At 49.8% G+C, this 16,234-nt stretch overlaps 1 protein-coding gene across 1 annotated transcript in view; it reads right to left on the bottom strand.

Moving 5' to 3' along the window:
* The window catches only part of gli2a (GLI family zinc finger 2a), an 89,927-nt gene that overhangs the window by 16,890 nt on the left and 56,803 nt on the right, over window positions 1-16,234 (bottom strand). Inside the window, exons 4-5 of the mRNA XM_079254479.1 lie at window positions 12,252-12,454; window positions 10,207-10,413 (exon numbers count right to left, since the gene is read on the bottom strand). Of these exons, the coding sequence (XP_079110605.1) occupies window positions 10,207-10,413; window positions 12,252-12,454 (410 nt within the window). The remainder of the gene's footprint in view (window positions 1-10,206; window positions 10,414-12,251; window positions 12,455-16,234) is intronic.

The following is a 16,234-nucleotide window of genomic DNA, read 5'->3' as shown; positions in this document are numbered from 1 at the left end:
CAGAGTTTGTGTCCCACGGAGACGAGACAGACGTCTTCCAGAGCATGTTGCTATGCTACATGCTAACACGTTGCTATGCTACATGCTGACACGTTGCTATGCTACATGCTGACACGTTGCTATGCTACATGCTGACATGTTGCTATGCTACATGCTAACATGTTGCTATGGTACATGCTGGCATGTTGCTATGCTACATGCTGACATGTTGCTATGCTACATGCTGACATGTTGCTATGCTACATGCTGACATGTTGCTATGCTACATGCTGACATGTTGCTATGCTACATGCTGGCATGTTGCTATGCTACATGCTGGCATGTTGCTATGCTACATGCTAACATGTTGCTATGCTACATGCTGGCATGGCTGCTTCCGGCTGCCTGCTAACTCCTGGACTGTTGGACTTCATGCTGACCCAGGCTGGTCTCTGATGAAGAGCGTAATGATGCTTTCTTTAAAGCAGGAAAGGACCTGCTGACCTTGTGGCCGACACCTCCTCCCCCCTCTGGGCACAGCGCCCCCAGCAGCAACTTTTACCCCCATCTTCATCGTCCATCCATCCGGGCAGAAGCTGTTTAGGTCCGAGTTGAACACACGTACACCTCTCTCACCTGTGTGTAAGGAGTGTTTTATCGGTGGAGGTTGTAACTGAGAAGGTTAGCAGCTTCTGGCGGGAGTGAGAAAACAGATGTCGCTCAGGCTGCAGTGTGTGTTAATAAGTCGTGTGTGTGTGTACATGTAGATATGTTTGTGTGTGTGCTGCTGCTCTGTGAGACTGAATCTGAAGCTGGATGTAATTGTGGGATCTGGATTTATATGGAGTCATAATTACAGACGCTACACAGAACACTGATACGGTACAGAAGACAGGCAGCGGTGAGAGATGTGGACGCCGTGTGTGTGTTTGAAGTCAAACTGCTTTAACTGGAGGTTTGTGCTCGTCTGCAGTTGGTGTCGTTGTGGTTGAAGCCCATGGAGAGTCACAAGACAGCCAATAACTTCTGTCAGCATTTATGTAGAGAGAGAGAGACAGAAATGGCCCTAAAACACTTGTTTCTGGAAAAGTGAGGAAGTAGTGACTGAAAAGAAATAAATGTAGTTTTCTCTCTGGAGGCAGACTGATGAGGATCGCTGCTGAGCCGGACACAGAAACACTGCTAATTGTTTTACTTCCAGTGAAAGACAAACCTGCTAACATCCATGGACGTGTGAATTAACTGTTCAAACTACGAAAAATTTCTCCCTGCTAACAGAATTTTACTTTCTGCAGTACTCTGATTACTTTCTGCGGTAAGTAGAGAGCAGAACCGTGAGACAAACCCCAGATCATGAGGCTAATGACAGTCAGCATGCAGACAGAAGCATTTCCTGGAGGAAACGGACGAGGCGTTACCATGACAACAGTTGCCGACCAGTACCCTCGCGTCACTTCCATCTTCTTACGCTCTGAAGCGTTCTTTAATTCTGTCATCACAGCTCAGGTCTGATCCTCTTTCTTCGGTCAAGCTCCTCCCATCACCCTGATGCCAAGAAGCGCCTCATCTTCTGTGTGGTCTTCCTCCACCAGCATCCTCTGACTTCCTCTCCCCTAGCGATGGCTCATCCAGCATCGTCTTCATCCCATCTCTTCTCTGAGATCTCTCCAGCTAGTACAAGTCAGTCTGATGTTGGCTCTTGTGTCTTGCTCTTTTCATTTCTCTCTCTCTCGTTTCCTCTGATAACCGGGAGTCCAAGCCCATTGCAGAGCCCGCCATGAGTTGTGGAAAGCTGGATTAATTGGGAACTTGGAGTTGATGGGGAGCCCAATCCCTGAGATTTTTTAGAAAGGTAAGGGAGAAAAAAAATCCTATTGGACAATGTGGGCGTGGCTTAAAACTGTTTGGTTCCTGGTTTTACACTTTGAGAAATCACTCAAACTGTCCCTCCAGGCCTTCAGGTTCTGGCCAAATAGATCATAGCCAATGTCTACATCTGCAGCGATGGTTTTACGGGGTGATGTACTCTCCACTTCGCCAAACCCACCAGGAAGATGGAGCTTTCCCTTCCTGGTTCAGGGCTGTTCTGGTGGTTTCTTTTTCCAGGTCATTATGTTGTGAACTGGTTTATAAGAACAAAGTTATGATGAAGGGATCGATGTGGATCACGTGTTTTAACTGGACAATAACTGGACTAGAATGAATGGGATTGAACTGGATTGTGTTTGGTAGGTGAAACCGGTAGGTTGAGGCCCAAGCTGGGCCTGTTGAGGACGACCTCCAGGAGCAACGCCGCTGCCCACCCCCCAGCAGTCAGAGAGGCAGCTGCTTATTTTCCCTGCTAAACTTCACTAATGCTAACACTGTGAATTTTATTAGCGAAGGCGCTCGCTCTCAATCCCCAGCGAGCCTCCGGTGTGTCGGCCAAAGCCGCTGTTGTGTTTGCCGGCCTGTTTGCACACACACTTCCACCAATGTGCTCATGGACCAACATATGTGGTTTGTGTATACAGTCTGGGGGGAGCTGTCCCCCCCAGTTTCAAGCTAACACAGAAATCTCTCTTTCCTCCTGATGGCAGACATTTGCTTTGGCCGCTGCTATTGTCGTGGGAGCTTCGACGATTTCCCACAAACTGCTGTGATTTTTCTCTGCCCACCCAGCCTTACATACCTGCTCCCTCATGCACACACACTCATCTCAATGCCTCCCAATGTGAAATAACATCAGGTCACTTTATTTAAACCTATACCTGTTAATCAGTTTGTTCATTTCTAATGGAATTATTTATTTTCTGGTAACTTCAGCTGAAGAACAGAACTGGTTTTTACTAAAGACGACTTGGTTTCGCTACAGTTCAACTTATTTGTCTTATGTTCGGCTCATTTTACAGATTTTTGCCCAACCATGCCCTCACTCAGTCACTGCTGAGTGTCAGAATGACATATTCTGTTTAATGCAGTCTGAGGAATGTGGCAGAGGAAGGCAGGAGGCCCTAAAAATCTTGTTTCCAGAAAAGTGAGGAAATTTAACAAAGTCCGAGGCTATAATCTTCTAATCAAACCTGGAGTCGGATGCAACAAAAAAAATCTGTAAAACTTGTTCTAGAATCCAATAAAGTCAGAAAACTTTCTAGAATATCCAGTAACAAGGATCTGGAGGGTTCTAAAATTAGCAGATTAGCTAGTGACAGGTAAGGGTGTCAGGCTTGGGTATGAAAGCATCACCCTCCAAAGCCCTTTCCACAGTGATAGATAGCAGCTCCCCACTGGTCCAAACTCCATCAGAAAATCTACGTTCAGCAAATATTTGTCCATTAAAGAAGATCTACAGTGTCGGGACAAGATTCAAGGGGATCTGGGGAAGAAATCTGGAAAGAACAGGAACAGAAAACACTGCTGGATGGTTGGGACCTATTAATCATCAGGCATGAGATCAATAGAGACAGATGAACTCAGGGGAACCATCATCAACAGGTCTAGCTTCTTTTTCCAGTTCTATCAGGACTCTTGGCGAGTCACATTAAAAGAACGTGTAATTTTCTCTTCTCCGTTAGCAGCACCTCCCCAGGGATGTTTTCTGTTTCATTTTTTTCTGTCTTAAAAGTTTTCACCAGACATCTATAGAGCTTGAGTTTAATTTCTTTTACTACTATTTGATTTAATAATACCTTAAAATCCATTTAAATGAAAGAAAAAAGTGTTGCTTTTTGGGGAAAATTTTGTTATCCAAAAAATCAAGATGAATTAATTACAATTTTTTAGTTAAGTCCCAACCCCTAGATATAATCTATAATATCATATAAATAAAAGCATAAATAGAATGGAATAGAATAGAATTTAATAGGAAAATGGGTTTTAGCTGTGAATAGATAATTTTGTCCCCTGGCCAGATCTAGCTGCTGACCCCAGCTGCGCCAACAGGACCTTTGGTTTCAGGTGGGACACCCAAGCTGGACAGGTCTTTGGATAGAGCTCTGACAAACTGCAGTCCTTTTCATGGGAGTTGATCTGGCTGACAACCCAGTTCCATTAAGAAAACAAACTTAAAAACAAAAATGGACTGAAGCATGATGTGTCACATGATGCACATTTCTGCTTGCTCCACATGTATGCATTCCTAGATCCGGCCTGGACGGGATGAGGATGATGCCAGGGGCCGCCATGGTTAGAAAATCTGCCATGGCTCAGTGGTGGAGCCTTAAAAAAGCAGTGAAAACCAGATTTAGGAAGAATTTAAACTGATTTCAGTGTCTGCTGCGACGGCCCGATAAAACCTGAACCATCATGCTAGTCAGTTCACACCAGCCCGTCATGGCTGCTGGTCGCACGGTTGGTGCAGAACACACACCTCTTCTGGTGTTTCTCCTGCAGTTTGCATTCAAATTAAGATTTTCAAAATCTGATTTAATGACTGGAAATTTTCCACACACACACACACACACACACACACACACACACACACACACACACACACACACACACACACACACACACACACCCTTCTCACAGCAGCAGTGTGTTCCGGGCGGCGGGAGGGGGCGGACGCCTGAGAAGACGTACTGTGGGTTCACCGAGGGCTTCAGGTCCTGGCGGTTTGTCTGCTGAATATTAACGCATAAATTGATTTTTAATATGGGATTTATCTGTTCCACCTTCCAATACAAACAGCTGGGGGGGGGGGGGGGGGGGGGGGGGGTGCATGTAGTCACCACATTACTCCGACATACTCTGACTGCACACAAGCCTCTTTATTCAGCTGGCGGCTGCCCGCATCCACCATTAGTTTGCTGCCTTGGTCAATATGGTCTCTGTGTGCAGAGGCTGCGATGGAAGAGCCTCTGACCTGGCAACCCAGACCACATCACTCAGACTGGGAGGACACTGCATTAAAGCTGGTGGGATGGTGGCAGTAAGTGTGGGGGCTGCTGTGAAGGGGCAGTGGGGTGAAGGAGGCTGTGGCTTGATGAGCAAACAACCATCCCAAACGTGTGGGTTAGCACGGCGGCGGCCGCTGAGGTGGAGGATTCTGCAGGGCCTGGAGCCTCTCTGTGGGGAACGGTGGGACTCAGGTCACTTCAGGCAGCAGCAGTGGAGTCAGGATTTTATCAGGAAGCGGGATGGACAGGGTGGGGGACAGAGGCAGGACCGGCGTCATCAGGACTCAGAAAGCCTGACTTCCATGCACTGTTTCCACTCTGCTCCAGGTTTATACGGGCTGAGAGCTTCTTGGCTGCTTCTTGCTGCAGAAATCAAACCGCTGGTCCGCTGCCTGACGCTCCGAGCTGCCGTCAAAGAACAGGCTGGTCTCTGTGCTTAAGTGTGCAAACACATGTAAGGGTGTGTGAGCATTCTGCCTTCTGATTCCACTGCGTGTAGATGTGTGTCAGCGGTAACATGTGTGTCCTGAGAGAGCAGAGCCGAGGGAACTCTCCTCCCATGCTGCCCTTCCCATACCTGACCCGTTTTGTGGGGTTTTACTGGTATCACGAACACGGCTGAATCAACTGCAACATGATAACAGGCTTTTATAGGAACCTGGCCTTCAGGCTCTCAGTGTTTTGCACCTTGGACTAACCATGTGTGTAAATAAAAAATCTCAAGCTTTGATGTGGGAAAGTCTTTCATAAACCAGCCTCCAGAAGGAGAATAATAGGATGGTATCAACATGCCTGTTGCTGAGAACAAAGGATAGGATGGCTGTAAAGTCTGGCACGTACCCATGCAGCCAGAATGGAAGACAGATGTGTGTTTTACTGATGCTGGAAAGAGGGTTTGATCAGACTTTTAACGTGCAGATATCCCACTGACATGTATCTGTTAGCTTTTACAGCTTCTCTTCTGGATCTGCCTTCAGGTCCAGAACAAAACGGTACAAGCGCCAGTCCAGAACGCGTAAATAAAACCAGAACGTTTCCAAGTCCCATCAAGCCATCTTCTCTTCCCAGTAGAAGATAAACAGAAAGCCAGATGATGAGACCTTCTAATGCAGCAGCACATCTGGAAACAGCAGCAACAAAAGGCTGGGAAACATCTGGAGGAGCATTCACTGGTTTAACTGAGAGCAGGCCAGTAGCATGGCTGGGTGGAGCACTTCAGAGAGGCAGAGTCTCTCAGATGGAAAGATGGACAGAGCTTCACCAGTCTGAGACCAACTGGGTCGGAACAGTTGTGGAAAACTGTTGAACATTTTACCGTCTGCAGAAAATCATCTGAAGATTCAGAATCAGAAGGAATCTCTGTATGCATGGACCAGTGTGGATGCTGGTGATCTTCTGCAATATAACATGCTTCTCTACTGGAAACCAGTGCATGGACTCAGGAAGCTTCCAGAAACCAGTGTGAACCCAGTTCAGGCTGAAATCCACACATGCAGGTTAAAGGTCCATCATATGTGAAGAGGATCCAGAAACACGCCGTCTTCTCTGGACCAAAGCTCATTTAAAATGTTCTGAGTGGAAACCTGGATGAAGATGTGGAATAGTTTGTGGACAGCATGGACGGCGTGTCCTGCAGACTAAAGAGGAGAGGGAGCATCCAGCTTGTTATCAGCCTGCATCTCTGATGGGATGGGGTTGCATTAGTGCCGATGGCGTGGGCAGCTTCCACATCTGGGAAGCTCCATCAATGCTGAAACATCTGCTCCCATCCAGACAACGTCTCTTTCAGGGAAGACCTTCCACCATGCTGGACCACATCCTGATGGTGGAACAGGAGAACTGGTCCAGCAGGACCACGCTGAACCACATCCTGATGGTGGAACAGGAGAACTGGTCCAGCAGGACCACGCTGAACCACATCCTGATGGTGGAACAGGAGAACTGGTCCAGCAGGACCACGCTGAACCACATCCTGATGGTGGAACAGGAGAACTGGTCCAGCAGGACCACACTGAACCACATCCTGATGGTGGAACAGGAGAACTGGTCCAGCAGGACCACGCTGAACCACATCCTGATGGTGGAACAGGAGAACTGGTCCAGCAGGACCACATCCTGATGGTGGAATAGGAGAACTGGTCCAGCAGGACCACGCTGAACCACATCCTGATGGAGGAACAGGAGAACTGGTCCAGCAGGACCACGCTGAACCACATCCTGATGGTGGAACAGGAGAACTGGTCCAGCAGGACCACGCTGAACCACATCCTGATGGTGGAACAGGAGAACTGTTCCAGCAGGACCACATCCTGATGGTGGAATAGGAGAACTGGTCCAGCAGGACCACGCTGAACCACATCCTGATGGAGGAACAGGAGAACTGGTCCAGCAGGACCATGCTGAACCACATCCTGATGGTGGAACAGGAGAACTGGTCCAGCAGGACCACATCCTGATGGTGGAACAGGAGAACTGGTCCAGCAGGACCATGCTGAACCACATCCTGATGGTGGAACAGGAGAACTGGTCCAGCAGGACCATGCTGAACCACATCCTGATGGTGGAACAGGAGAACTGGTCCAGCAGGACCACATCCTGATGGTGGAATAGGAGAACTGGTCCAGCAGGACCACGCTGAACCACATCCTGATGGAGGAACAGGAGAACTGGTCCAGCAGGACCATGCTGAACCACATCCTGATGGTGGAACAGGAGAACTCGTCCAACAGGACCACATCCTGATGGTGGAACAGGAGAACTGGTCCAGCAGGACCACGCTGAACCACATCCTGATGGTGGAACAGGAGAACTGGTCCAGCAGGACCATGCTGAACCACATCCTGATGGTGGAACAGGAGAACTGGTCCAGCAGGACCATGCTGAACCACATCCTGATGGTGGAACAGGAGAACTGGTCCAGCAGGACCACATCCTGATGGTGGAACAGGAGAACTGGTCCAGCAGGACCACATCCTGATGGTGGAACAGGAGAACTGGTCCAGCAGGACCACATCCTGATGGTGGAACAGGAGAACTAGTCCAGCAGGACCACACTGAACCACATCCTGATGGTGGAACAGGAGAACTGGTCCAGCAGGACCACATCCTGATGGTGGAACAGGAGAACTGGTCCAGCAGGACCATGCTGAACCACATCCTGATGGTGGAACAGGAGAACTGGTCCAGCAGGACCACGCTGAACCACATCCTGATGGTGGAACAGGAGAACTGGTCCAGCAGGACCATGCTGAACCACATCCTGATGATGGAACAGGAGAACTGGTCCAGCAGGACCACGCTGAACCACATCCTGATGGTGGAACAGGAGAACTGGTCCAGCAGGACCACGCTGGACCACATCCTGATGGTGGAACAGGAGAACTGGTCCAGCAGGACCACATCCTGATGGTGGAACAGGAGAACTGGTCCAGCAGGACCACGCTGGACCACATCCTGATGGTGGAACAGGAGAACTGGTCCAGCAGGACCATGCTGAACCACATCCTGATGGTGGAACAGGAGAACTGGTCCAGCAGGACCACATCCTGATGGTGGAACAGGAGAACTAGTCCAGCAGGACCACATCCTGATGGTGGAACAGGAGAACTGGTCCAGCAGGACCACGCTGGACCACATCCTGATGGTGGAACAGGAGAACTGGTCCAGCAGGACCATGCTGAACCACATCCTGATGGTGGAACAGGAGAACTGGTCCAGCAGGACCACATCCTGATGGTGGAACAGGAGAACTAGTCCAGCAGGACCACATCCTGATGGTGGAACAGGAGAACTGGTCCAGCAGGACCACGCTGAACCACATCCTGATGGTGGAACAGGAGAACTGGTCCAGCAGGACCATGCTGAACCACATCCTGATGGTGGAACAGGAGAACTGGTCCAGCAGGACCACGCTGGACCACATCCTGATGGTGGAACAGGAGAACTGGTCCAGCAGGACCATGCTGAACCACATCCTGATGGTGGAACAGGAGAACTGGTCCAGCAGGACCACATCCTGATGGTGGAACAGGAGAACTAGTCCAGCAGGACCACATCCTGATGGTGGAACAGGAGAACTGGTCCAGCAGGACCACGCTGAACCACATCCTGATGGTGGAACAGGAGAACTGGTCCAGCAGGACCATGCTGAACCACATCCTGATGGTGGAACAGGAGAACTGGTCCAGCAGGACCATGCTGAACCACATCCTGATGGTGGAACAGGAGAACTGGTCCAGCAGGACCACATCCTGATGGTGGAACAGGAGAACTAGTCCAGCAGGACCACATCCTGATGGTGGAACAGGAGAACTGGTCCAGCAGGACCACGCTGAACCACATCCTGATGGTGGAACAGGAGAACTGGTCCAGCAGGACCATGCTGAACCACATCCTGATGGTGGAACAGGAGAACTGGTCCAGCAGGACCACATCCTGATGGTGGAACAGGAGAACTAGTCCAGCAGGACCACATCCTGATGGTGGAACAGGAGAACTGGTCCAGCAGGACCATGCTGAACCACATCCTGATGGTGGAACAGGAGAACTGGTCCAGCAGGACCATGCTGAACCACATCCTGATGGTGGAACAGGAGAACTGGTCCAGCAGGACCACATCCTGATGGTGGAACAGGAGAACTAGTCCAGCAGGACCACATCCTGATGGTGGAACAGGAGAACTGGTCCAGCAGGACCATGCTGAACCACATCCTGATGGTGGAACAGGAGAACTGGTCCAGCAGGACCACGCTGAACCACATCCTGATGGTGGAACAGGAGAACTGGTCCAGCAGGACCACGCTGAACCACATCCTGATGGTGGAACAGGAGAACTGGTCCAGCAGGACCATGCTGAACCACATCCTGATGGTGGAACAGGAGAACTGGTCCAGCAGGACCACGCTGAACCACATCCTGATGGTGGAACAGGAGAACTGGTCCAGCAGGACCACGCTGAACCACATCCTGATGGTGGAACAGGAGAACTGGTCCAGCAGGACCACGCTGAACCACATCCTGATGGTGGAACAGGAGAACTGGTCCAGCAGGACCATGCTGAACCACATCCTGATGGTGGAACAGGAGAACTGGTCCAGCAGGACCACGCTGGACCACATCCTGCATCAGTTTCATCATCTGGCTTGTTGGTTCTCTTCTAGTGGGACTAAAATACGACCTGGTGGATCCGTGAATCATTGCGTCTGGTTGTGTTTACGGTCTACACGCCGTCCTGACGTCTCTAGCAGCGAGCGTGATAAGCAGTCCAGCCTGACTGGAAGGATCCAGTCGAGCTGTGGCTGCTTATCTGCTGTTTGACTGGAATAAAGTTCCAGCTGTTAGACCTCCTCACCGTCCACAGGGCTGATGTAATCTGGTAGATGAGCTGCTGCTGCCGCCGCCGCCGCCGCCGCCGCTGCACCGTTCTGCATGAGCAGGTCGCTGTACGGGCTTCTCTGGCTGGCGCTGGCCATCAGGTGGTAGTACTCTGTGGGGTTGGCTCCTGGTGGTGGAGGGGGAAAGCTGAACAGGGCGCGCTCCTTCAAGTGTTCATGGGTCACTGTGGCAGGAAGAGAGAGAAAAGTGATGCAGTCACAAGTTTGACTGAAGGACAAAAGACAGGACAAGAGTTGGATGGACTGAAGCGAGGACAGGAGGGGCTTGTGTTGCAGATCTGCAGACTGCAGCAGGCCTGCATGTCCCGGGGCGGGAGGCTTTTGATAAAAGGCGGATGTCTTTGATGCTTGCTGGGTTATAGGAATGATCTCCAGGGAGACGAGAAAGCAGAGGACGAGGCTGAGACGGGGGGCGTGCGGAGACCGCGCCTCATTCCAGCTCTTCTTCTGTGAATGAAGAGCATGCATCTGACACACAAAACTCATCGTGCTGCACCTGCAGCCAGTAAAGATGGATTTAAAATGTCTGAAACTACAAGACTGGGGGGTAGATGGTCTTTCCTTTCCTACATCCAGCCGCACACCCGACCCTTTTCTCCCCAGTGGGAGGCAGGAGTCAGGTCTGTCTGAAGGACTGGGAATAAATTGTGGAGCAGAACCACAGCTAGAAAATCTAGAGACAGAATTAAAGCTTCAGATCTGCATCCAGCAGGAAACCTGACAATCCGGAGACAGAAGGGACTTTCTGTCTCTGCGCTGGGACTCAAGCAGCTTCCAACACGCCTCTGCAAGGTTTGCCTGGACAACATGGAGTCCCGTCAGGATCCAGCGCTGGGTTGATACAGAGCGAGGGACAGAAACATGGCTCTGCTTCAGCTGCAGGACCCGCTGCTAGGTCACGTGTCCCGGAACCAGCAGGTGGCTCAGAACCGTCACGGCGCTGGTTCCCAGCAACGTTTCTGTTTATGTAGCACAACCAAACCAGTCAGGGCTCAACAGATTAAGCTGTTTTTTATTCTCATTTCTATTCAGTTTCTAATAAACGAAAGCTATAATAACAATAACTAATATAATATATCTATCTATCTATCTATCTATCTATCTATATATATATATATATATGTATATATATATATATATATATATATGTATATATATATATATATATATATATATATATATATATATATATATATATACATATTTATGTATACACATATACACACACATTATATATATATATATGTGTGTGTGTGTGTGTGTGTGTATACATATATACATATCTATCTATCTATCCATCTATCTATCTATCTACATATATATGTATGGAAGTCTTTTCCCTGCCGAGTTGTGGCTGCAGCGACGCGTTCCGTCCAGGCCCGGCTCAGAAAGGCTCCACGCTGCTGCGGTTATCTGTGCTGCGTCTCTTCAGCTTGTGGGGAAGGTGAGGAGGCTTTACCTGCAGCCTGCAGCGTGTTTGTTGATGTATTTGGTGCCAGGCGGAGGCTGCTATCTTCTCCAACCGGTTGTTTGAACAGCGTTTGTATCGGTGCTAATTTCTCCGGTATCTCCTGCCCAAACTCATGTACAGTACAAACAAGCTGGCGGCCCGTCTGCACCGCAGAGAGCGTGCCCGATACCGCCGCAAGAAATACCATAACACGCTTGATGAAAGGTGTTTCAGTCAGTAAGTTGTGTTATGATCAGCGTGGGCTGAATAATCATCAGGGCAGACTGGAGAACGTCTTCTCCCAGTGAGCTGCAGCCAAGTAGAACTTTTTATAGAGAACTGGTCCTGATCCTGAAGCTGCTCGCTCTAATCACCACTGAGACACACTGAATCCTAAATGTTTACGGGCTGCACACCACCAGGAGTCATCCCAGGCTCTTCTGTCTACCTGAGCAGACTTTAACCAACAGGTCGGCTCTTTGGTTCCAGTCTGTGAGGAGCTGGATTGTTCTTCCTGCTGGGAGGAGTGGAGACCTGGTCCTGACGGCTCACCTTCAGCGGGACTCAGTCCTCGGGCGGCGGAGATCATGGACAGGGTGGGACTTCCATGAACAGAGCGCAGGTAGTGCTCCATGTGAGGACCGTACGGATGTGGAGGGCTGAACGGCGACTCCGCCGTCCCGGCCGCCGCGTGGGGTGACAGTCGGATCAGAGAGATGTCTGAGATGACCGGACTGCCTGTCAGTCCTGGAGGTCTGTAAAGAAGAAGAAGGAAAATGATTGAGGGAGTGGAGACATCTGATTACATGTGTTTGGAGACAAGCCTAAACTTCTGTCCTTCCTCAGCCTCTGCAGTCACAAGCCACTTCCACGCTTTCCCTCCTCTGCCCCACAGCTAAACATCATAATCCTCTTTTGTTCAGCTTCTCCTCTGAAGCCCTAAAGCTGCAGACAAGTTGAGACTGATGGCTTCAGCACACGTCTGTTTGGGTGGGCAAACGGGGTCTCCCACATCAGCTGCATGACGAGACACGGCCCATGCTTCACACCTGAAAGCTGCCTGCAGTTCTCCATCAGCCTGACGCTCAAACCTGGCAGCACAATAAATTAGTCATGTTTGGCAGGTAATTGGCGGATCTGCTCGCAGGAACACAGACAGCGAGTGTTGTAACCCCGACGGCCCCGAGGGGCCGAGGGGGAGATAACGACGCCTGGAACAGGCCGGCAGACGGCTTCAGCGCTGGGGAGATGGGTGTCATCTCCTCAGTGTGTACAAACACCTCGGCTCTGAAGCCTGAAACTGTTTTCACACACTCGCCCCTCTGGAGACCTGCAGGAGGACAGAAGTTCAGGCTTTGCCTGAGCAGAGCAGTGGTCAGCATGAAGAGATGTCTGAGCAGAAGCTCAGCATGTCCTGCAGGTGCTGCTCCTCTGCTCTCTCAGCGTAACCCAAACGGTTGTTTACTTCAGCCCATCAGGACCAAAGCTGCAGAACACTCTTCAGTCTGATGAGGTGAAGTTTTGCTCCAGCTTGCAGGATCTGGAGCCAACAGGGGCCACAGGCCTGGCAGGGCCACGTGCGCCCCTCCAGCCAGCCCAGCCTCGCCCCAACCCTCGCTCCATTTCCCGTAAGCGCCTGCAGACTGCTGGTCTTGTCTGAGAGCCAACTTTCTGCTGTCAGGCCCACTCTTCTCCTACAAACAGCCATAAAGACCCCTCTGTCCGGGGCCAGAAGGGAGATGTGAGAAGAAACAGACACTCCATACACAAAAACACACTTTTCTGTGAGCTGCACACACACCAGTCAGACGAGAGCTTCGCCGTGAAGCAGACCACTGCTGAGGGCATCTCCCTGCTCCTCACTCACGTAAAACATCAATGTCTTTCCTGACTTCTTGTGAAGTTTCTCGTTTAAACCTCAGACATGTCAGGTGTCATTTAAACATGCAGCTTCAGCGTTTTCATCTTCAGCGTTATCAGCCTGAGCTGCAGAGCTCGTAACACACTCTGTGGACACACGCCTCCTGCATGAAGAGTCTCCTGATGGGTCTGGATCTGGCCACCTTAAAACTGCTTCTACATCAGAACTAGGTTCTGTGATCAACGGCAAAATCCATCACTTTAAACACAACAAGAAATGATTTAAACCGTTTTAATACTAAACCTGATTAAAAATGTTTTGGTTTTTTTAAGGTGAACAAACCGGCTCATCTTCAGACTCTGGGGTTAAAAACTGGACCTGTGAGCTGATCTTCCAGTCTGAAACATGAAAAAGCCTTCAGGAATCTGGAGGAGTGTTCATCAGTAAATACTGATGTGAAGAAGGACAAAGCCGCTTCCCAACACCCACCCAGGTTTCAGAAATACACCGTGAGTCAGCCACAGATATCTCCTTCAGAAGAGATGAAGTAAGATCCGAGTGGTTGGAGGATCAGGGGCCTCAGTAGCAGCACAGCACGATATAATCTCCAAACTTCTCCTTAAAACTTTTTCTGCAAATGCAGGGAATTTTATTTGTTTACATCTTCTTTTCCAACATGTCTGCATCCCTCTGCACCGTTTTATTTTCCAGGTTTTATCTGTGAACACCAGTAAACGTCCAGTTTTCTGGCTGCAAGCGAAGCAGCACGTTGACCAGCGGCTGCAGCTGCTGGAGATCAGGCAAACCATCACCAGAGTTGGTGTTTACTGGTGGTACCATCACCGAAGCCTCGCACCCACCAAAGTCCACGCCTTGCTTCAGTCCTGGTGGGGCAGTGCAGAGGGAGGGACGGTGGACACCATTGTTCAAACTGCAGTGAGAAAAGTGATTGGGGCATGGTGCAGCTTGTCCAACACATGAGTCAGAGTATACCTCCTCACTGCTGCCGGCGGATTTCAGAGGTGATCCAGACCAACATGTGACACTGATGATATCACAACAATTAGTTGTTCTAGAAAATGTGACTTTATTTCTGTTACGTAATGATTTAATGGGAAATTTCAGGTTCTAAATAATAAAACGAAGTTTTCAGAAACAATCTGCTGGGTGTGCACAGGTGGGAGAAGATCGGGATCTGAAGAAGACATGAAACACCTGTCTGAGGAACTGTGGACCAATCAGAGCATGCACGGGACGAGGTCATCGAGCAGGCTGATCAAAAGTCATCTGATCAGATTTTGGTTATCAGATTGGATCAAATCTAGAGTTGTTCAAAATATTTTAGCGGGAGATTCTCATGGTGATGAGGTGGAACGGGAGATTCTCATCTCATGATGAGGTGGAACGGGAGATTCTCATCTCATGATGAGGTGGAACGGGAGCTTCTCATCATGATGAGGTGGAACGGGAGTTTCTCATAATGATGAGGTGGAACGGGAGATTCTCATGGTGATGAGGTGGAACGGGAGATTCTCATCATGATGAGGTGGAACGAGAGATTCTCATGGTTATGAGGTGGAACGAGAGATTCTCATGGTTATGAGGTGGAACGGGAGATTCTCATGGTGATGAGGTGGAACGGGAGATTCTCATGGTGATGAGGTGGAACGGGAGATTCTCATGGTGATGAGGTGGAACGGGAGATTCTCATCATGATGAGGTGGAACGGGAGATTCTCATGGTGATGAGGTGGAACGGGAGATTCTCATGGTGATGAGGTGGAACGGGAGATTCTCATGGTGATGAGGTGGAACGGGAGATTCTCATGGTGATGAGGTGGAACGGGAGATTCTCATGGTGATGAGGTGGAACGGGAGATTCTCATGGTGATGAGGTGGAACGGGAGATTCTCATGGTGATGAGGTGGAACGGGAGATTCTCATGGTGATGAGGTGGAACGAGAGATTCTCATGGTGATGAGGTGGAACGAGAGATTCTCATGGTGATGAGGTGGAACGGGAGATTCTCATGGTGAGGAGGTGGAACGGGAGATTCTCATGGTGATGAGGTGGAACGAGAGATTCTCATGGTGATGAGGTGGAACGGGAGATTCTCATGGTGATGAGGTGGAACGGGAGATTCTCATGGTGATGAGGTGGAACGGGAGATTCTCATCATGATGAGGTGGAACGGGAGATTCTCATCATGATGAGGTGGAACGGGAGATTCTCATCATGATGAGGTGGAATGGGAGATTCTCATGGTGATGAGGTGGAACGGGAGATTCTCATGGTGATGAGGTGGAACGGGAGATTCTCATGGTGATGAGGTGGAACGGGAGATTCTCATCATGATGAGGTGGAACGGGAGATTCTCATGGTTAGGCGGTGGAACGGGAGATTCTCATCATGATGAGGTGGAACGGGAGATTCTCATGGTGATGAGGTGGAACGGGAGATTCTCATCATGATGAGGTGGAACGGGAGATTCTCATGGTGATGAGGTGGAACGGGAGATTCTCATGGTGATGAGGTGGAACGGGAGATTCTCATGGTGATGAGGTGGAACGGGAGATTCTCATGGTGATGAGGTGGAACGGGAGATTCTCATGGTGATGAGGTGGAACGGGAGATTCTCATGGTGATGAGGTGGAACGAGAGATTCTCATGGTGAT

Source organism: Telmatherina bonti, assembly GCF_933228915.1.
Source record: "Telmatherina bonti genome assembly, chromosome: 15".
NCBI classification, from domain to species: domain Eukaryota; kingdom Metazoa; phylum Chordata; class Actinopteri; order Atheriniformes; family Telmatherinidae; genus Telmatherina; species Telmatherina bonti.
This window is presented reverse-complemented; position numbering and strand designations above follow the sequence as displayed.